Raw genomic sequence first — 22,809 nt, 5'->3', positions numbered from 1 at the left:
CTGGAACATATGTAACATTTGCATATGCAGGCGAAGCTTATAATGCAAAAAGCAAGCATTTGAATAGAATTTTTCAAATTTAATCAAGTAACAAAAAAATCGTTATTTCATTTACTTTGTACATGTCAATGTGTCTGCTTTGTATGTGTGTTGTTACTTAAAAAGAAGAAGAGACTTTGCAAAGCATGCACAGGTAGTGATATATAAAGAAATGATGTATGTACTCATGTCTGTTCCAGCATAGCTCAGGAATATCTGGGGCGATTTCAGTCAACCTTGGTACATGTATGACTCACTAATAGAAAAAAGTACTGTGAAGTAAGGACTCTCATAGAAAGGAAGGTGTAGGGTTGGGAAGAGGGTAAATTGTAAAAATAAACTGAACTCTAGAGCTTGTGAAGAAACTTCAGCAAATTGAATATTCAAAGAAATTTTGGGCTTAGCAGCCAGTCATTATTTAGTACAAGTCATGGTCTTTTGACTGTAAACCTGCCAGTCATCTTCAAGTGATACAGCAAAGACTGATGAATACCTCCCCTCCTCCCTTTCTGCAATTTATCAGTGCACTTTGTGTACTTTGTGCATTCATTAAAATTATGGTGACAGACTGAACATACCACATGGTGAAGAGTGCACTGTGCCCCCCCCCCCCCTCCCATCCCCCACTCCCCTCCCCATCTGCAATGGAATTGAAGAACTCAGCTGTCCTCAGGGTTGTCACTTGACTATCAGCAATCTCTGTTGTCTTTGTTTGCAACAAATCATGGTAAAGATGGGTTCCATGAATTATCCAACTAGTATCTACTATTGTAGTTCATCAGATTTTCTGTCATGCATATTTTCATAGATTCTTTAATAATTTAGTCCCAAAAAATTATTGCTTTATTGTACTGCTTTGACTGTATCAATGAAATAAGCAATTTTTGGAAATATAATATAATTGGATAGATAAAAAATCTACTCACTAAGTGGCAACAGAACATAAAGGTATTGAAATTTGCAAGCTTTTGGGACCAATGGCTCCTTCTTCTCACAGAAGGGTTAAAGGGGAAAGTGTTGTGGCGTAGCAAGACAGCCACACCACTCGGAGGTAGCCGAAAGGCACGCTAACTAATGCAGACGGGCGTGAAGTCTGAAACAGGATAACTATTGAATGGTAGCAAGAAAAGTACGTAGTTGCTTTATACTTAACTTTTATTCTCTGATGAATACAGCGTTCTTCTTGAGACATTTATACTATAACTCTCAAAGTAGGTAAGGCTAATGGCGCCTTGCTAGGTCGTAGTCATGTGCTTAGCTGAAGGCTATTCTAACTGTCTCTCGGCAAATGAGAGGAAGGCCTCGTACGTCTAGTCGCTAGCAATGTCGTCCGTACAACTGGGCGAGTGCTAGTCCGTCTTCCTAGACCTGCCATGTGGTGGCGCTAGGTATGCAAGTACTGACAGTGGCGACACGCGGGTCCGACATGTACTAATGGACCGCGGCCGATTTAAGCTACCACCTAGCAAGTGTGGTGTCTGGCGGTGACACCACATTCCTCCCCCGCAAATCGGCGAACGGTCGTGTTATAAGGCTTCCGCCCGCCGTGGGGAGGGCCCCATGTTGACGTATGCGATGAGGTGGGGAGCCTAACAACAGGCGAGGCTGTGCCACCCGCACCCGGCCATTCGGTCCGAGGGGAGCTAGGAAACGCCTGGAAACCTACTCCAGGGTGCACGTCAACATGCGGCGTATGCGCCCGTAAAGAGACAGGAGTGTCCGAAGGGTCGACCTCCATTGCGTCGGGGTATCCGACGCGCGATGACGCCATGTGGTCCGGAGCGGGCAAGAGGTCCAGGGCGGACGACAGCTGGTCACGGGAAGCGATCGGCGGCGCGTGACCCAGGGAGGCGGATGGCGGCTGCGGCGGCGACGGCGGCTGCGCGACGCCATGAGGCAAAATGGAAGGCATCGTCGGTAACACCTGGGGATGAGGCGAGCCAGTAGATGGGTCCCCAGGGCGCTGACCGGACGGCTCCGTCGCTGAAAGCAGACGGGGAGTGGCAGAACCCAGGCGACGACAGAGGCGCAGCTGATTGAGATGCCGACGCACCTCACCAGAGGCCCCCAAAACCAAATACATCGCGCGTCCGAGGCAGCGAAGAAAGCGCCCTGCGAGCCAACGCCGTGAACCGCGATAGTTGCGATAGAATACAGCGTCGCCGGGAGCAAAAGCTGGAGTCTGCCGCTGCATAGGAACCTGATGCGGCGGATGCAACAAAGACATCAAGGTTCGATGAGGACGACCGTGAAGCAACTCAGCCGGCGAGCGACCATCGCGGGGCTGAGAGCGATACGAAGACAAAAAGAGCAACAACGCGTCCTCCCGAGAATGCGACTCTTTCAATTTCAACATCTGTGACTTGAAAGTCCGGACCAAACGTTCAGCGGCACCGTTTGACTGAGGCGAAAACGGCGCGGATGTCAGATGTTGAATACCATTGGCCTTGCAGAATGACTGAAATTCTGCGGACATGAATTGTGGACCATTGTCGGAAACAATAGTCTGTGGAAGACCTTCAATGCAAAAGATAGCAGACAACACTTGGATGGTGGCAGATGACGTCGTGGAAGACATCCGGACAACAAAAGGAAAATTACTGAAGGAATCGACAACAACCAACCATCGAGCATTCCAGAATGGACCAGCAAAATCGATATGTAAGCGTTGCCAAGGGGAAGTGGCTTTCGGCCATGCAAAGAATTTCCGCGGTGGCGCGGACTGTTGTTCGGCACACGCCATGCAAGAAGAACACATATTCGTAATCGCAGCATCGATTCCGAACCAAGTACAGTGCTGACGAGCAAGTTGTTTCGTACGCACTATACCCCACTGTCCTCGGTGGAGAAGCTTTAAGACAGAGGACTGTAACGAACGTGGGACCACGACCGTAGACTGATCATTATCAGAACGCAACAACAAAACACCACGTCGTACAAAAAGTCTCTCCTTGTGAGCAAAAAATCTGCGAACCAACGGATCCTCGATCCATGACTTCGACAAGGGCCATTGTGTAGCAACAAAACGCAAAACGGTAGCAAGGACAGGGTCAGCAGCTGTGGCTGTAGCTACACGACGAAAATCAATCGGAAACGATTCGACCACGTCATCAGTGTCCGCATCAATGAACATGCAAGCAAGTTCGGAAGAATCGAATGCTTTATCCTCGGCAACAGGCAAACGGGACAACGCATCTGCGTTTCCGTGCTTAGCAGTGGACCGGTACAAGATATCGTAGCGGTACTGCGAGAGGAAAAGAGACCAGCGAATGAATTTCTGCGCTGTACGTGGAGGTACAGGCTTGTTCGGATGAAAAAGCGATGTCAAAGGTTTGTGGTCTGTAATGATGGGAAAGTGACGACCATACAAGAAATCGTGAAACTTCGTAACACCAAACACGAGAGCCAAAGCTTTCTCTATCTGGGAATAATTTCTTTGCGCTGACGAGAGCAATTTGGACGCAAAGGCAATAGGGCGATCATGCGAACCATCTTTGTGCGCAAGCACAGCACCGATCCCGAAATCCGATGCATCTACCATCAACAAAAGGGGTTTCTGGGGATCGAATGGCGTAAGGCAAGTATTTGAAAGCAACGCCGATTTCAATTGGCGAAAGGCGCGTTCGCATTCCGTCGACCAGACGAACGGAACACCTTTACGGCGTAAGCGATGAAGCGGAGCTGAAATGGAAGAGGCATTGCGCAGAAAGCGATGATAATAATTTTTCCCAACACACTCTGTAGCTGCTTCAAAGTTTGTGGTGCAGGCAAGTCCTGTATGGCACTGAGGTGCTCTGGACTCGGATGGATGCCTTGGGCATTTATGACATGTCCCAGATACGGCAAGTCACGAGCAAAAAACACACATTTGTCCTTCCGCAAGCGAAGACCATTCTGTCGCAAGACCTGAAATAGTGTTCTGAGATTTTGTAAATGTTCTGCTTCTGTCTTTCCTGAGATCACTATATCGTCCAGATAGTTAGCTGCAGTAGGGACCGACGCACAAATAGTTTGTAAATATTGCTGAAACAATGCAGGGGCGGATGCACACCCGAATGGCAGTCTTTTGAATCTGTATAGTCCAAGATGCGTGTTAACCACCAATACGCGCTGGGATTCTTCGTCCACCGGTATTTGCAAGTACGCATCTGCTAGGTCCAACTTTGAAAAATATTTTCCCGGGCACAGTTTGTCAAAAAGATCTTCCGGGCGGGGCAAAGGAAAAGTAGCAGTCACTAGTTGTGGATTCACTGTTGCTTTGAAGTCCACGCAAAGTCTCAATTTGCCGGAAGGTTTTTGCAAAATCACTAAGGGTGAGGCCCAGAGAGAAGCCTGCACACGTTCAATGACACCTTGCGATTCTAAATCTTTTAATGTTCTTGCGACCTCATCACGCAATGCGTGGGGAACATTGCGCGCTCTGAAAAATTTCGGTTGCGCGTTGACTTTTAGTTCCAAATGTGCTTCATAGTTCTTAGCGCAACCAAGGCCCGGTGCAAAAATGTCTGCAAATTCCTCACATAGACTAGAAACACTGGCTGAAGGCACAGTCTGGTTCACTGAGAGAACCTGATTCACAATAGACAAGTTAAACAATTGAAATAAATCTAAACCAAACAAGTTCACTGCAGCAGAAGAACGAAGAACGTAAAACGACACAAGTTTTGTTTGTCCCTTGTATGTGGCAAGAAGGCTACACTGTCCTAACACAGGGATATGCTGTCCTGAATAACTAGTTAGTTGAACTTTCGCGGCACGCTACGGCGGTGCGCCCAGTTGTTTGTACGTGGCGTGATTGAGCAATGAAACTGCAGCTCCGGTATCGAGCTGGAATGGTATCACTTGTCCGGCAAAGTCCAAATCTACAAAAAGTTTATTGTCCTGCTGACGACAAGAGCGACTGTTTTGTGCAACGTGAACAGACACTGGTACAGAATCACTTGCGACGTGACGGGATTGCCGTCGACGTCGACGCACACTTTTTGTGGGACGAACACAGTCACTGTTAGAAAGAGTAACACTGGGCGGAGTGGCATTAACTACGTGAATGTCCATGGGCGAAGGTTCCCGAGCCTGAATGTCCTTGGTTCGATTCCGGCGCGAAGCAAAGGGCCTGGAACGGTTGTGATTGTCTGATCTGAGCTTTTTCTGGCAAACACTTTGAACATGTCCTTTCTTGTTACAGTAAAAGCAAATAGCTTGGCGTGACGGGCAATTTTCACGCGAATGTCTAGTAGCACACCGCGGGCATGATTTCACTGCATTTGTGTGCTGGCGAGGCACACCTGGTTTAGAGCGCGGCGGCAGCTGCGTCGAAGTGCGCGAGGGCAGGGTACCGGGCCGCGCAGCGCGTCCAGCGGGCCGGTTAATGTTACACACTGCTGGCGAAGTTTCAAAAGATTCCTGAGCACAGTCAAGTGTGTCTTGCCTATCCAAGATGTCTATCACTTGTTGAAGGGAGGGATTAACTAGTTTCAAAATCTGTTCTCTTATGCGAACATCAGAAACGTTCTGTGCTATTGCATCACGCACCATTGTATCTGAATAAGGAAGGCCACAGTCACACTGAAATTCACAATCCCTAGTAAGGCCTTGCAAAGTTGCAACCCACTCCCTATTAGTTTGACCGGCCGTACGTTTCGTACGAAAGAACGTATACCGTTTTGCAACCACATTAACTGTTTCTTTGAAATAGGAATCTAAAGCCGACACAATTGCTTCGTAGGACAGAGTAGCTACGTCGCGTCGGGGAAACAATTTCACTATCACACGGTAAGTTTGCACGCCGACACAAGCCAATAAGTGAGGCTGCCGCTCGTTACCTTGAATTCTGTAGGCTGCCAGATGAAAATCCAGCTGTCGGGAATATTCCGCCCAAGATTCTTGAGTGGAATCGAACTGGCGAAACGGCGGTGCAACTGCATGTTGTGGCTGCGGTAGCTGTGAGGAAGCGGCGGCGGCCGCATCGTTTTGCAGCGCACGTTGACCCTGGACGAGCTGTCCCAGGGCATCCAATAACGCCTGCGTCTGCTGATTCTGCAAGCGATAAAATTCGGACAGTACATCTGGAGATTGTGGCGAAGCCATGACACAAGCAAATCAAATCAGAGCAAAACAAGTAGGAAGAACACGTTGACTCGTCGCCAAACTGTTGTGGCGTAGCAAGACAGCCACACCACTCGGAGGTAGCCGAAAGGCACGCTAACTAATGCAGACGGGCGTGAAGTCTGAAACAGGATAACTATTGAATGGTAGCAAGAAAAGTACGTAGTTGCTTTATACTTAACTTTTATTCTCTGATGAATACAGCGTTCTTCTTGAGACATTTATACTATAACTCTCAAAGTAGGTAAGGCTAATGGCGCCTTGCTAGGTCGTAGTCATGTGCTTAGCTGAAGGCTATTCTAACTGTCTCTCGGCAAATGAGAGGAAGGCCTCGTACGTCTAGTCGCTAGCAATGTCGTCCGTACAACTGGGCGAGTGCTAGTCCGTCTTCCTAGACCTGCCATGTGGTGGCGCTAGGTATGCAAGTACTGACAGTGGCGACACGCGGGTCCGACATGTACTAATGGACCGCGGCCGATTTAAGCTACCACCTAGCAAGTGTGGTGTCTGGCGGTGACACCACAGAAAGAATAGGTGTGAAAGAAAAGGACTGGTGAGGTTTAGGAAATGGGGAGAATTCAGAAAATTCCCCAGAACCTCTGGCCATGGGGGACTTACCAGATGGGATGAAAAGGAAACACTGACCGTTGGGGACTACACATGATGAGATTTGAAAACCTGCAAGCTTAAAAGTGGAAGACAGGATAATACACAAGGCAGATATTACTGTCAAAAACATTGAGCATGAGTTAATAAGAGTGAAGAGTTAAGGCATTGTACATGGCAAAGGTGAGGGGCGGGGAAAAATAAACGCTCCAGAAAATAAAAGATATAAATAACTAAAAGGTATTGGAGAAAGAAATAGTTATTGAGAAGAAATGCTGAGACCCAAAACATTAATGTAAATTACGGCCAGGTGGATGGCAAGAACCAAGGACATATTGTAATGCCAGTTGCCACCTGCAGAGTTCTGAGAAACTGGTGTCTACAGAGGAATCCAGATGACGTGTGTGAAGAAACAGGCACTGAGGTCATGGCTGTCATGTTGTAAATTATGCTCTGCAACAGGATACAGTGTGCTGTCAGTATACACCCTCTGTCTATGCCCATTCATCCTGATAACTTGGTAACAGTCATGCCAATGTAAAAGGCCAGACAGTATTTACGTAACATCTGGTTCACGACATGTGTCATTTCATAGGTGGCTCTCCCTTTCATAGTATATGTTTTGCCTGTTATAGCACACTGTTTCTACATCTGAAAGATAATGTCGATTGGTATTTTGCACCTGTTGCATAAGAGTGGCACTAGTTGTGCCACAATGAGGAAGGTGCATAAGGCAAGCCATGGGGTAGGGAAGTAGGTGCAGAAGGAGTAGGCTCTAACAAGGATATTTCAGAGATTAGGAGGATGACAAAAAGCTATTCTAGGTGTGTTTGGCAAAGTGTCATGCAGAATGGACCCCATTTCAGGGCACGATTTTCGGAAGTCATAGCCTTGTCAAATTAGCAGATTAATACGTTTGAGACCAGGATAATACTGAGTAATGAGAGGTGTACTCATAAGTTGTTTTTTGGAGGAATCAGCAGTACCAGGATTGGATTTGATGGTTCAGGAAACCTGCTTTTCAACTAAATTGGTGTGGTAATTACATCCTGTGATGGCTAAGGTGGGATTGGTGTTTTATTGCTGTAAAAAGTCTGCATCTGAACAAATACATTTGTTTTGAATGGCAAGGCTGCATGGGAACATTTGACATGTAAATGATGGCAAATGTCAAAACGTAGGTACTGTCATTCATTAGTAGGCTTGTGAAATTTAATTTGGGGAATGCACACTGATGGGGAAAAAAAATCACAGTAGCAAGAATGAGTTGCGCGACATAAACGTAAGTTGGTAGGTGTGTTTCTACATCTGAAAGATAATGTCGATTGATATTTTGCACCTGTTGCATAAGAGTGGCACTAGTTGTGCCACAATGAGGGTCCAAATCAGGTTGCTTCAAATACATGCCATAACGGACATGTACATCAGTTATCTTTCAGATTGGATGTGGTACGTTGAGGTTAGCCCACAATGCCTTTAATGTGAGGAAGACACTATCATCAGCACCTCACTAAGTTTAAACAAGGTCATCTAATAGGGCTGCAAGAAACTGGATGTTACTGATGGGATATTGCAGAAAGACTTAGCAGCAATGTAGCTGCTGTACATGATTGCTGGAAGCAGTGATCACGAGAATGTATTGTCACATGGTTCTACAGAGAGGGAAGACCAGTAGTGTTCAGCGTGTGGCTCTGGCACATTGTACTGCTTCATTTTTAAGGTTTTCTTTGATCACAAATGATAGATAACATTTTACAAATCAAACAATGGAAAATCCAGGATGGGATGTAACAATATTATGAGACGGAAAGTTTCTACTCACCATATAGTGGAGATGCTGAGTCAGCATCTCTGCTACAAGATAACATTGTACTGCACTGCAGCACCAATTTGTGCGGCAGTTGGCACTGCAGTGACAAAATATACTGTTACAAATCAATTACTTGAAGGACAGCTCTGAGCAAGAGGCAAGAGGCACTGTAGTGTGCATTCCGCTGACCCCAAACCAGAGTCATTTCCAACTTCAGAGGTGTCAAATGAGAGCTGATTATAGGGCAATGTGGAGGTCTGTTGTCTTTCTGATGATAGCTGGTTCTGTCTCTGTACCAGTGATGGCCTTGTACTGGTTGAAAGGAAACCAGTTGAGAGCCTGTGACCACCCTGTCTGTGTGCTAGACACACTGGACCAACATTCGGAGTTATCACCTGGGGTGCAGTTTCGTATGACAACAGGAGCACTCTTGTGGTTATCTTGTGCACCTGACTGAAAATTTGTATGTCAGTTTGGTGATTCAACCTGGTGTGCTGCCATTCATGAACAACACTCCAGGGGGCAGCATTCCAGGATAACACTTGCCCACATACTACTGTTGCAACCCAACATGTTCTGCAGAGTGTCAACATGTTGCCTTGGCCTCCTCGATCACCAGATTTGTCTCCACCTGAGCACATATGGGACATCATCAAACTACAAATCCAGTGTCATACAGAAACAGCATTAACCATCCCCATATTGACCAACCAAGTGCAACAGGCATGGGACTCCACCCACAGACTGACATCCACTACCTGAACCACACTATGGATGCCCATTTGCATGCTTGCATTTAACATTCTGGCAGTTATCCTGGTCATTAATGTACCATTGTTTCACATTTGCAATGGCTTACTCTTGCTTACATTAACCTGTGATCTTGCATTGTAAATCACTTAAATATGTTACCTAGACAAATGTAGTTACAAAATTTCATTACTCTACATTAGTTATTTTGTGGTGTTGCAATTTTTTTTTTCCATCAGTGTATTTAGAGATCCCAAGGATTTTAACAGGCCACCCGCACCATGAACCCATAAGGCAAAGACATCACCAGTGTATCTAAACCAAATCGGGGACTGAAGGCTTATGGATCTCAGGAAAGCCTCCTCCAAATGAACCATGAAAAGTTTGGCATAGAGGGGAGCCATTCTGGTTTCCATGGCCATGCCTCTGGTCTTTTTGTATGTCTGCCCCTCACAGTTAAAGTAGTTGTTACTTGAAGGTGGAGGGGAAAGAAAGAAAGGAAAGGAAAGGAAAGGAAAGGAAAGGAAAGGAAAGGAAAGGAAAGGAAAGGAAAGAGAAGGAACAATTGATGTCAGCTGCATTGGGATTTTATGTCACATCAGTGGTGACGAGTGAAAATATATGTGGGACCATGATTTGAACCTGGGATCTCCTGCTTACTAGGCTGTTGCTGTAACCACTGCACCACCTTGACACAGTGTTTTGTGCAATTGTGTGGCATGCCTCCTGGCCGGCCCATATTCTCACCCATCATCACATATTTGCAGTCCCTGTCCATGTCCTCTGTGCTTGCCAGTTTGAGATTCCCACAGGAGGTGGAACAAAATTGTGCATCCACACTGAAGGTGGTAGGTTCATTGCCTATCAAGGCAAATCAATTATATGAATGCATTGTGTCTGTTCTTTTGGACATGTCTGAAAGAACAGAAACCATATGGAATCCATGGCTGTGATACTTATTATGTAAATTAAAGGAGGAAGGGCAGAAAGGAAAGGAAAGGGAAGGAACTACTGATGTCAGTTGCATCTGATTGGTGCAGTGGTTAACCAACTGCCTAGTAAGCAGGAGATCCCGTGTTTGAATCCCAGTCCAGCACACATTTTACTTCATCACCGCTGATTCCGCGTAAAGTCCCAATACAACTGACATTGATAGTTCCTTTTGTTTCTCCCCCTTCCACCTTCAATTCACATAACATGAATCACAGTTGCAGATTATGCAGAATCTGCAGCTGTGACACATGCTGTGTAAATTGGTTTGGATAAGTGTGAAAGAACAGATGCCAAGCATTCATGAAAATATAAAGTTGATTAAGTTGAGCAGGAAGGATGTCATAGGTTTGGGTGCTGTTTGAAGAAATCCTCAGCAGTAGACAGATCATGTATATGGTGGATGTTGATGTGGATGGAGGTGGCATCAATGGTGAAAAGCTAGGTGTGTGGTAAGAGTGGGTCTGGCACAGATATTAGAAAATCAAGAAAATTGTTAGTTTCTTTAATATAAGCAGGAAATCTTTGTACTGTAGGTTGCAGGTGTTTATCAACTAAGGCAGATAAATGTTTGGTGGGTGCTTTGAAGTCAGCAGCTATGGAACAGCTTGGTTGATTGGGTGATCAGGTTAGGGGATCTTGGGAATAAGGCAAAAGGTAATGGTGTGTGGTTTGGGTGGGGCAAGAAATTCTATGGATTGAGGTGTTAGTCCTTGGGAGTAGCCTGAGATTTTCAGGATTGTCAGTAGGTCAATTTGTATCACAGGGATGAAATCTTGATGGTAGATGTTGTACATAGATGTGTCAGACAGTTGGAATACACCCTTGCTTACATACTACCGTCAGTCAAATATCACAGAGATAGGTCCATTGTCTGCTGGGAGGGTAATGATGGATTCATAAGTTCTTAGGGAATGAAGAGCCTGCAGTTCTGCAGAGTACAGGTTAGGATCATGTCGTAGGGGCCTGAGGAAAGGTTGTAAAGGACAGCTGTATGTTAGGAATTTTGGAAGGCTTGTAAGGAATGACTTTGAGGTAGCTATGGTGGATCAAGTTGGGAATGTTGTCTGAACTATTCAAGGCTGTGGTCAATGTCAGATTAGCTGGTGGAAAGGTTTTGAGACAGGGTTGTAAAGAGATATTTCCAGTTGGCATTACATGTGAAGGGAAGTAGGTCCTTCACCAAAGCAGCATGATTAAATGCAGGTTTATGGCTGTATGTGAGACTCTAGGATAATACAGACAATTCAGGAAGGGAGACTGCCTTAGATGGGAGGTTGATAACACTGCACTGTTGTGACTGGTTCTTGTGATCATGGGTTATCCTTGCTTCGGAAGGCAGTGGTGAAGGCTAGGGGATGTTAAGAAGGTTTACTGAGCTCAGTTTGTAGGAGATGAGTAGTGGTTGATGGTATTACTGTTTAGGTAGATGGCAAGGGACAGGAAGGGAAACATCACTGTTGAGGTAGTTTAGGTGAAGGTACAATAGCTTTTTGAGGTGAAGTCTGGTTTGTTGTTACAGTTTGAAGTTGGCTTGGTGGATGATACCATGTAAGGAAATGTCAGGAGCAGATAACTGCAGGATAGGTCACTGATTATCTGGGTAAGTTCAAGGATGGGACCTAAGTTCTGATAGTACAAAAAAATGATTTCAAAATGACCAAATGTAATAGATGATGGGATTCATCATGGCAAGGAAGGAGGGTTTGGAGTGTTAGAGATTATGGGAATGGCAAAAAAGAAGCAGAGGTGGAAAAAAGAGAGAAAAATGAAAGAAAAGCAAGAACAATAGACTTGAAAAGTTTGTACAAAAATCATAATAACAGACAAAAGTTAACAAGTGGTAACGAGTGGGCAAGAATTTCTCACCAGAAATGTTGACTATATGATAAAAAATAAATAAAAAAAATAATTATGGGAAAAAATTGTGATCGAGAAAGTCATGAAAACAGAAAAAAATTTAAATACATGGCAAATAGAAAACGAAGTCATTTGAGAAAATGTAGGCTATTGTGTTTGGCAAATAAACTAATGCAGGAGATTGCAGTAAAAATCAATTTGTGCAGTTTGGTGAAGAACAAAAGCACAAGAACATGAAGGAGTTATGTAGAAGCAAGGTAATTGGAGACTAGAAAAGAAAATTGCTCTCAAATTTCCAAATAAATTGGCAAAAGGTGATCAGGGGAAGGCCCTGCAATGTAATGAACTGCAAGCAAAGTGTTATAAGCAAATTCATAAATAACAATGGAGTGTATGGAAATCAGTACTAAAAAAGATGTAGGGGCAAGATGTTGTTAATGTAGGTGATACAGATAAATAAACAAGCAAACTTTCACACAATGTTGAAAACAGACTACTATTTGAACAAGATAGATGACAGCAATGACTGACAAGGGGACTACATAAAAAGGAACAATGGCCTCATAGGGTAACACATCAACAACAACAATCAGTTTTTGAAAATATAATGTAATTGCATAGATAAAAAATTTATTCATCAAGAGGTGGCAGGAGAAGCTGCATACAAATTATTGGAATTTGTAAGCTTTTGGAGCCAGTGGCTCTTTCTTCTGGCAGAAAAGTTGAAGAGGAATGAAGAGGGGTGATGGAAAAAGATTGGTGAGGTTTAGGAAATTGGGAGAGTTCAGAAAGGTTGACCAGAACCCCAGATCAGGGGAGACTTACTGAACTGGATTAGAAGAAAAGGCTGATTGTTGGGGAGTGCACAGAATGAGATCTGAAAACCTGAGAGCTTAAAAGTGGAAGATAGGGTAATATGCAAGACAGAGATTATTGACCAAACATTGAGCATGAGTTAATAAGAGCAGAAAGCTAAGTGCATTATATGTGGTAGAGGTGGAGGGCAGGGGTCAGGGGAAGACAGACAAGTTAGAAAATTAAAGTTGTAGAAAACTAAACGGGAGTCAAGAAGGAATAGTCACTGAGAAAAAAATACTGGGACAGAAGAAATTGATGTAATTCAAGGCTAGCTGGGTGGCAAGAACCGAGGACATGTTGTAAGGCCAGCTGCCACCTGCAGAGTTCTGAGAAACTGGTGGCTGGGTGAAAAATCCAGATGGCACGTGTGGAGAAAAAGGCGCTGAGGTCACGGCTGTCATGTTGTAGATTATGCTCTGCAACAGGATATAGCATGTTACCAGTATACACCCTCTGCCTATGTCCATTCATCCTAACTGATAACTGGGTGGTAATCATGCCAATGTAAAATGCCAAACATTATTTACATAACAGCTGGTACATGAAATGTGTCAATTCATAGGTGGCTCTCCCTTTGATAGTATATGTTTTACCTGTTACAGTGCTGTTATAGGTGATGGTAGGAGGGTGCATAAGGCAAGTCCCACAGTGGGGACAGTAGGGTAGAGAAATGGGTGCAGAAGGAGCATAGGGTCTGACAAGGATATTGTGGGAATTGGGAGGGTGATGTAAAGCTATTCTCGGTGTGTTGGGCAAAATGTCAGACAAAATGGACCTCATTTCAGGGCATGATTTTAGGAAGTCATAGCCTTGTCAAATACCAGGTTAATATTGAATGATGAAAGGTGTGCTTGTAAGCAGTTTTTTGGAAGGATCAGTAGTACCAGGATTGGATTTTATGGCCTGGGAAATCTGCTTTTGAACTAGGCTGGTGCAATAACTATGTCCAGTGAAGATTGATGTGAGAATGGCTTTATATTGATGTAAAGGGTCTGCATCTGAACAAATATATTTGATAATTTGCACAGTCATAATAAATTTGTTGTTAGAATCATGGTAGTTGGGGAGAGTGGGAGGGGGAGGTGCTGTGATGACATTCAGTGCAGTTACCTCATGCTTATGAAACTACATGCTTACTCATTTGGCTGTGGATTTCTTGAATTGTAGTGACCCTAAAAAGTAGATACGCATGTCCAAAATTGTGAAACCTGTTTTTGTCTAAAATGGTTGTGAGTTGCATCTTCCTTTTTACATATGTTGAAGTTCCAGTTGTGTCTTATACACCCTGCCAATAAGAATCAAATTGGTGAGGGTCAGTTCTTATGATCCCATTGTAAGTGCGAAACATGCTGCCCTGAGAGTCTTGTTTAGTTTATCTACACCTATGTATTAACTGTATGTCTATAGTTACCCTGCTGTATCTCAAGGCATTTTACATATATTGTTTCATTGTTGTTTAACCATTCATATTTATTTATGGTACTGATAATTAATCAGTGTCCATTTGAAATTTTATAAAATAAACCTTAATGAGATTAAGACTTAAGCTCTTTGCTGTGAACCAGCTATCATCGAAGTTTTGTGTCCCATGGCAGAGTTTGATTCTGATTAGTATGATCATCAGCAAATGATACAGTCCTTCAACAGTCTTTTAAAGTTATTTATTGAAATGTCAGTAATGTAAGGTTAAGTACAGTGGCAGACCTTTTGAAATGCCAAATTTCATGTTCTCTCTTTCTGATCTCAATTTTGTTCTTGCCCTCTGCTTTGTGATATGTGTTTAATACTTAAACCATGCATAAATGATGCCATATAAGCTATGAAACTTAAGTTTTACTAGTTTTATTTTATTAATGACATTTCACAGGGAAAGAACTTGGAAAAGTCACTGAATGTATAAACAGGATAGTTTTCATGATTTGTCTCCTAAAGGACTTAATTAGTGACACATGACAGGATATATTCCTGGGGTCACAATATTTGTTATTTCTTATGGTTTTTATCTTGAAATTAATGCTTATTGGTGGTGTAAACGATGTCTATTGGAGTAAATTTAACTTGACAGTATGTTTTTGTTTATTAGCAAGTAACTTGTGTTTGTTTTCAGAACTCATGTTTATACCTATGTATGATTTAAAAATGATAAAGTTAGTTAAGTCTGTATATTTTGATTTACCAATGAGTTATTATTATCATTTTTGGGTGAAAGCTCGACCACAAAGATTCAGATTTATTCCTGGCATCATGATATTTATCTGATTTCAAAAACTTCTAGGACCTATCTATAGATGTTGATCTCATTGCACTTTTGGTAAAGGTGTAGTGTAGAGCACTTATTATCTACTTATATAAACTCATGCAAACAAAAAGATAACTGTATGGACACTCTACAGCCAGGTCCTGGAAGAAGGCTGAAATGTCACATCAGAACTTTCACTCCAAAGTTTCCATTTGGGGACGTGGAATCATACTGTATTATGTGCTCTGACATCAGGATTGTATAATAAATGGATGAGAACATCAAATGACATCATTCAGATCATTGCACACTTTATTTATAATTGGCATTTGCTTCTTTTTCCAATCATCATATTTGTGGCACACACATCTTCTATAAATCCACCCAGGTTGAGATATGTTATTGATGTGGAGTATCAGATGATATTTCAGTGCTCCCAAATTAAGAGTTTAAATCCTATAAGTAATGTAATTACATGTAGCTGCCAGCATCTTAACACTTGCCACCTCATATTATGCTCAATAATTTTGTAGCTGTGTCATCACTTACTATTCCCTCTTCCAGAGCTTTCATTCTCATCATTGTTTCTCTACAGCATGTTTTATCAACTAGAAGGCTACAATACATGTCTCATTAACATTTTATTATATTTTTTAGGTAGAATCCTCAACCGGTTTTCAAAAGACATAGGAAATGTGGATGAAATGCTTCCTCTTACTGTAGTAGACTGCTTCCAGGTAAGCATTTTAATTTCAGCTTATAACTGGTCAGACATCTTTACTTCAAGCTTACTGTGATCTTAATTGTCAGGGTGCAAATTCAGCTACCTTATCCATCCTCCATTTAATGTTTATTTTTCATCATTTTAATTTTAATATAGTTGTTGGCATACCATTACTAGTGATACTCAAAATAATGCAAAGACATCTTCATTTCTTTATTGGTCCTCTGACTGTGTGACTAGATTAAAACCATGGGGGGAGCAGGTGGTGATAGTGATAGGCAGATGGCTTCATAGCTGTATGGTGTGAGCCAGCTACAGTCTCAGTGACCAGTGGATTCTCTAGGATTCTCTAGCATCCAGGCCTAATGGCATTAGTCTGAGACTGTAGCATCTGATATGGTAAAGTGGCCAATTTGTAATGCTGCCAGTTGTTCTGGTGATCCAGGTCTGAGTCCAGCAAGCTGCAAGGATAGAGGAACCAAGCCCACAAGCAGTGCAATGATTGCTGTGACTAACATGAAGAGGACTGGTGCATCAGCATAGAAGATTTGCTGTGTGTAGTTAGAGGACTTCTCTAGACTCTGTAGTACTTTTCATAATATTGATTCTTTGCATATCTGAGCAACTTCCATGAACAAAAACATGGTGACCATGCAACAGTGTAATTTGTTCTGCACAGGGCACCATTCACAAATTATGAATTTTCTCCAACCCCATGATTTTTGTTGCACAGTGCACTCCTTTTCCATTACTAAATATCTCTAAATATGTATTGGTTTTTCTGTACATTTATGAAATCAAAAACTGACTTACTCTGCGAATGGCTGTCAATGCCCAACCTAAAATGATGGCCCTAAAAACATGAACTTTGAAGGGAACAATTTTTGTATGAGATAGTCACAATTTTTTGAGATTAATGTCCTAAATTGTAAAATATATATATATTTGGATTCTGTTTGGAACACTGGTGAGGAGTGTTGCCTGTCTAATTGTTGCTCCACTGTGACAGAAGCACTATGTGTTGTTAATGTGTGCGCAAGATTTTAGTAGTTAAAAAGATGTTGATGTCATCTATCTGTTTGGCCACCATATAACTGCTGGGATGGAAAATTTTAATGTAAATAATTATTAGAAAATCTTAGTGTAAATAATTATAAGTTAACTGTATATTCATGTAGATCCAATAACGGAGTCATCATACTTGTAAAATGGAATAAAGTAAAGTAAATTCTGTATAGATCAGGATGCAGAAGCAAGTGCTTGTGAGGTACTGTTGGGAAATGTGATTTTTATGGTATACAGGGTCTACTGGGTAATTGGGAAATTTTAATGAAAAATTTTGATTAATTATTGTGCTCTCTGTCAGATACAATGAAGGGGTTATTAATTTGTGGCAATTGTAACATAAATTTCATGGGGGACAGTAAGAGTGATCTAGAAGTGCTTGTAACCACTTGTAACTTGGTATGAGTCATAAATTTCCCTACTCAAGTTGCTCAAGGTAATAGTAGCCTTGTAGATAATGTATTCATTCAACAAACTGAAGTTAAAGAGGCACATACCTATCCAGTGGTAAACAGATTGTCAGACGTCAGTGCACAGTCAGTCACATTGTACTGTATAAGTTAAGCTTCATGTATGATTTGGAAACCCTCTAAGAAAACCACAAATTAAATGTAATAATGGCAAGTCATTAAATAACCTGGGATCACTACACATATCTGAGTCTCTTCACAATGAATAAAGGTCTTGTACAAACTAGCCAGAATAAATAATGAGCTAGAAATACTGTCTTAGTATAAACAGTACTGAGTTAACTATTTATACATTTACTGAGCACATAGTAACATTTCTTTAATTATAGAACATGACCAATTGGGATCTTCTTGACATGTCAAAGGCATTTGATTGTGTTAATTATATTCAGACAGATGTAGCAGGAAAAAAGGTGATATGGAAACATACTAAGAAACATTGTAAAAATCTAGGAATACACTCTTATTGTATGAAATTGGCAATTTAGATGATAAAATCAAATCAGTATGGAATGTTATTAACAGAGAGACAGGGAAAGACTCAGTAGAAGCTGACATTATTTCTTTTAAAGAAAATTGAAGCATTGTAAAAGAAAATTCTTGTGTAGTAGATACTTTTAATAATTACTTTTTAAAACTAGGTGAGAAAATTAGTGCAAATAGTTCAAAGGAGAAAGCAAAACAACACACTGTAGAATAAATACATAGGACGCTTAGTGAATTAAAAATTAATCTCACATACCCATCTGAAATAAGAAAGATCATAATGACTCTAAAGAGTAAAAATTCATATGATGAGGAGAATATTTGCAAAAAGACACTAAAAAGCCGTGGCCATATAATATGCAACATTCATAGCCACTTGTGTAAAGCATCGTTAACTCAGAGTGTTTTCCCTGAAAGACTGAAATACACCATTTTTATGCCTCTCTATAACGAGGGTAACTCCAAAACATTAATAACTACCACCCAGTATCACTCCCTACATCATTTTCTAGAATTTTTGAAAAGGCAATGTATTCTGTTGTTGTGACTCGCCTTTGCAGTAATACAATCAAAGTTTGGATTTCATAAGGGCCGTTCTACTGAGTTAGCTATTTATACATTTACTGAGCACATAGTAACATTTTTTTAAATTATAGAACATGACCAATAGGGATCTTCTTAACATGTCAAAGGCATTTGATTGTGTTAATTATATTCAGACAGATGTAGCAGTAAAAAAGGTGATTTGGAAACCCTGGAAATAGCACATTACACTAGGAATCAGAAAACGACCAGTCGCAATAAGTGGAAATCCCGGGTTTGAGTCTTGTTTCAAATTTTCATTGCAATCATTCCATTATTGTTGTCCGTATACGCAACTTTGAATATGTTTCATGTATACTTTAGGCTATTTTTTGACAAAGGCTCCATATTGGTTTAAGCACTTGTTACTTTGCGGGATGAGTTTGAATATAGCCCCTCATAAAAATCCTGTCCTTACATGATCAGCCAGATGCTTGGAGTGAGGTCTGAGTTGCAATGAGGGTGGTTGATGACATCCCAGTGAAACTGTTTTGACGGTGTGGTGGTCTGTGTTTGTAGAGGACGAGTGTTTCCACTCCCTTGATGACCACTTACTGCTATAGGTGTATTAGCGGACCTATGTTTCATCGTCCATGACAATGCTCTGGCCTTGTGTTGGTTGGTTCACATTTGAGGAACCCATCAGGAACAAGAATTTCTGGTACTGTAAAATACTATCTACAATGAGACAAGTGCTTCCAAGCAACATTCCCAGTTTTACCATCATATGCCATAATGTGATCCCCCTGTTATCCTGAATCTGCTTCTCCAGGTGAGCTGTGTTCAAACTGTTGTTGCCGTACTGGATCAGTAGCTGCAATCCTTTTTCGGTGATGTTTTCCCTACTGGTCAGTAACTTCTGACACCATTCCATGACATACTGATGAGATATTACTGTTTCCCCATAGATCTCTACAAACTGCTGGTGAATTTCAGCTGCAGTTACATGTTTCTCCCACAGAAGTTGCATAACTAAGTAGGTTTCTTCACAAGACTAGTTTTCCAAACAAGCTGCCATCTGTGTTTACCTACAGCTAATGCTGTAGGTGGCAGATGACTGAAACTGCACAGTTGCCAACCGCATGTATAGGAATTGCAGCATACTACTAATTTCTGTATAACAGATGAAACTCGAGGAATATCAGCCTTTTAACCTTAGTTTCTCATCACCCTTTGTATGTACACCATAATCAAAAGGACTGTTATTGTTGAAATATGATAAAACAACTAACTGAACTGTTTCTATGTTGTTGTTTAGACATTCATAGCTATAAAAATTTGATTGAAAGGTAATGCCCATGAAAAGAGAGTCAGACACACAATTACAAGTAAGGCTGGTCAATGATAATTGATAAAGGTGGCTTAAAAACTAGTGTTTCAATATCGATACTTAAGTCCTTGAAACATCATAACATCAAGATGCAAACAAAAAGTTGATCTTCAATGTCTGCAAAAATTAGGTAACTTATTGCCACTGTGAATCTTTTTCTGAACATGTCTCATAATAACATCAGAGCATTTGGAAGAAAAGGTCATATGGCATTTGGCCACATGCTCAATTCAATAGTTAAAAAAAATTTTTTTGAAAAGGCTGACAGACTGTCAAAGTTGATTAGTGCTATGAAAAGGATTGTAATCTGCTTTAAATAAATGTAGTAGCAAGTGATGAGCTAAAAAAAGAATCAGACCTCAAACTAATTTAAGAAGAACCCTCTACATGGAATTCAACTTTCTGTATTACTGAAAGATTTTTACAGCTACATCCAGTGGTTAATAATATCACTAAAAACCATGCTAGAGTACCATTCATGTTAATAGCCACAGGCATTGTTGATGTAGCAGAAGAGTGTGACATTATGCAGCTCACAGAAGTGGCTATTCATAAAGTTTACATAGAAAAATATGTTAGAAGAAGTGAAGTAATCCATGTAACTAGAATGTTGAATATCAAAATATATGGCATGCAACAAGTACAGACTTTTGGACAGAGTCATAATGCAAATCATAAAGAACTTTCTACCAACTGAATGTGGTAAGACATTAGCTACATTACTGTTACTTGAACATAGATTCAATATCATACACTTTCAGCATGCTGTAGCATATTCATATTCAATCAGAACCATCAAGAATTTTTCATGAGCTGTAGAATCAACTGTCAATAAAGTTGGACAAAATGTTGATACATTACATGAAAACCAGGAAACGAAATTTAATTTATGCAGTGAACATAATAAACTAGCACATGAAAAGAATGATTTTCCCTTTTGGTTGTTCTGACGAGTCGATAAAAAATTAATACACACTTTCTTTCAGTACTTCTGTAATACTTAAATCTCAATGGAAAGTAAAATGTAGAAATTATATGTAAACCTCCAAGTATCATATTTGCATGCTCATGATCTTGTGGTTCTTTCAGATTGTTCTTACACTTATAGGAACGGTTATCACAGTTGCTATAGTTAATTTTTGGACACTGGTGCCAACTGTAGTATTGATTGGTGTATTCTGGGTGATTCGAACAGTATTCCTTAGTGCATCACGCAGTCTGAAACGTCTTGAATCAATAAGTGAGTACTTTAGAGACTATAACAGTTTTTTTCCTCTGTACTGGTATGACTAACAAATGTATATAATAGTCTATTCATGTGCCATAACTCATGTGTTTGTGAATGTGAATGTCTATTGCAGGTTCATTATAAGAATTCATACAAATTATATTTCCAGTACATTTAATATCTTTGGTAGTAATGAAATATTTTTGTGTTAGATGAAGAAATCAGTTGGTTCTGATTTACTACTGGAGGAAATGAAGTGAATTAGATAATGCCTGCAAAAAATGTGAAATCATCATGGGTTTTTCTTCTTTTTTATTAAAAAAAAGGAAGAAAGAGCTAACTAAGTATGAATGAAAATATTTGTTAGGTAATGGAAAATCGATAGGTACAAATTTGTTATGGTAGAATAGTGTGGTACACTAACCACAGTTTATTAATCACTTGCAGTTTAACTAAGAAATTATGCAGTCCATTTATCACCCATTTTCCTTGTTACATATCCTGCCCACCACCATTTAATTTTAATTATGGTCACAAATATATCATCCTTTTCAGTCAATTGTTTGACACATAGATTATTCTCCTGTCTCTTCTGGACAGACTGAGTAGTCTTTAGTTTTTGAATGTATTTCATGTAAAAAATCCATCTCTCAGTGTCAAAACTGGTAATACATACTAATTGTAAATCTTCTTTCGACACATCAGAATCTTAGTTTTGAAAATCATATTTAGTTTACCGAAAGCACTTCGGGTCATGTTTCCTCTTATGTTTATTTCTTTTTCCATCAACCAGTCATTCTATTCAACAGCCCTAAATGCAAAAGGTCATCAGCAATATTTTTTATTTCTACTGTTTTTATTTGAATGTATTTGTTGCTAGTGACCCGTCCTGGCTTCATATGGGTAACACTAAGTTCTACAGCTAGAAGACTTGTCTAGCATAATGGTCATTTTGTTGATGGGGTACTGCATAGAGCTATAATAAAAATTCAGAGAACAATATTAGGTAACTGAATGTATTACTTTCATACAACTTAAACTGTTTAAGCAGTGCACACCAGGAAAATTCTCAGGAGGAAGAAATTTTCTTTCTTTCTTAATTACTTGGTGTTTGGAGTGACATTTCATAGCAATGATGGAAGCTGTGAGCTACCACGCCACTTAGTCCACCTAACTGTAGCACCAATTCAGTGGGAGCTACAGCCACTTGCCAGATACCTGACTGCATTGCCAGTATGTTTCCCTATGTAATTTACAAGTTTGATTACAAAATAGTAAAACAAGGCATGGTAGACACCCAAAAAAAAAAAAAAAACAGTGTATAAGTGGATACGAAACACGTTTATTTGATGACTACCCCACTTAAAGAAAAAAGAAAGAAATAGCCTCAAAATTTGCAACTGATTTGGTGGCACTAGACAGTGGTATGATGTAATAGAAATTGCAGACACTGAGTAAAGCTTCGATCTTGTCTGACAGTGTTACCAGGATGACACTGATATTTTTCTATGTGGGATGCACAATAATCATCTCTGGTGGAAGACACAGTGTGAATCTGATTTATGGTCTCAGCTGCATAGCGGGCATAGAGACAGCACAGTGCAAGTGCGTCTCAAAACTTCATGGTAAGTGGCACCATGTGGTATGTCCCTTGCAGTGTGGGTGCA

General features: G+C 40.9%; 1 protein-coding gene across 1 annotated transcript in view; it reads left to right on the top strand.

The window, feature by feature from the left end:
- LOC126162653 (probable multidrug resistance-associated protein lethal(2)03659) overlaps positions 1-22,809 on the top strand; it is a 316,093-nt gene that overhangs the window by 184,451 nt on the left and 108,833 nt on the right. The window contains exons 16-17 of the mRNA XM_049919291.1: positions 15,915-15,994; positions 21,004-21,154. Of these exons, the coding sequence (XP_049775248.1) occupies positions 15,915-15,994; positions 21,004-21,154 (231 nt within the window). The remainder of the gene's footprint in view (positions 1-15,914; positions 15,995-21,003; positions 21,155-22,809) is intronic.

Source organism: Schistocerca cancellata, chromosome 2, assembly GCF_023864275.1.
Source record: "Schistocerca cancellata isolate TAMUIC-IGC-003103 chromosome 2, iqSchCanc2.1, whole genome shotgun sequence".
Classification (NCBI taxonomy): domain Eukaryota; kingdom Metazoa; phylum Arthropoda; class Insecta; order Orthoptera; family Acrididae; genus Schistocerca; species Schistocerca cancellata.
The sequence above is the reverse complement of the archived record's forward strand: the minus strand, read 5'-3'. Positions and strand labels throughout refer to the sequence as shown.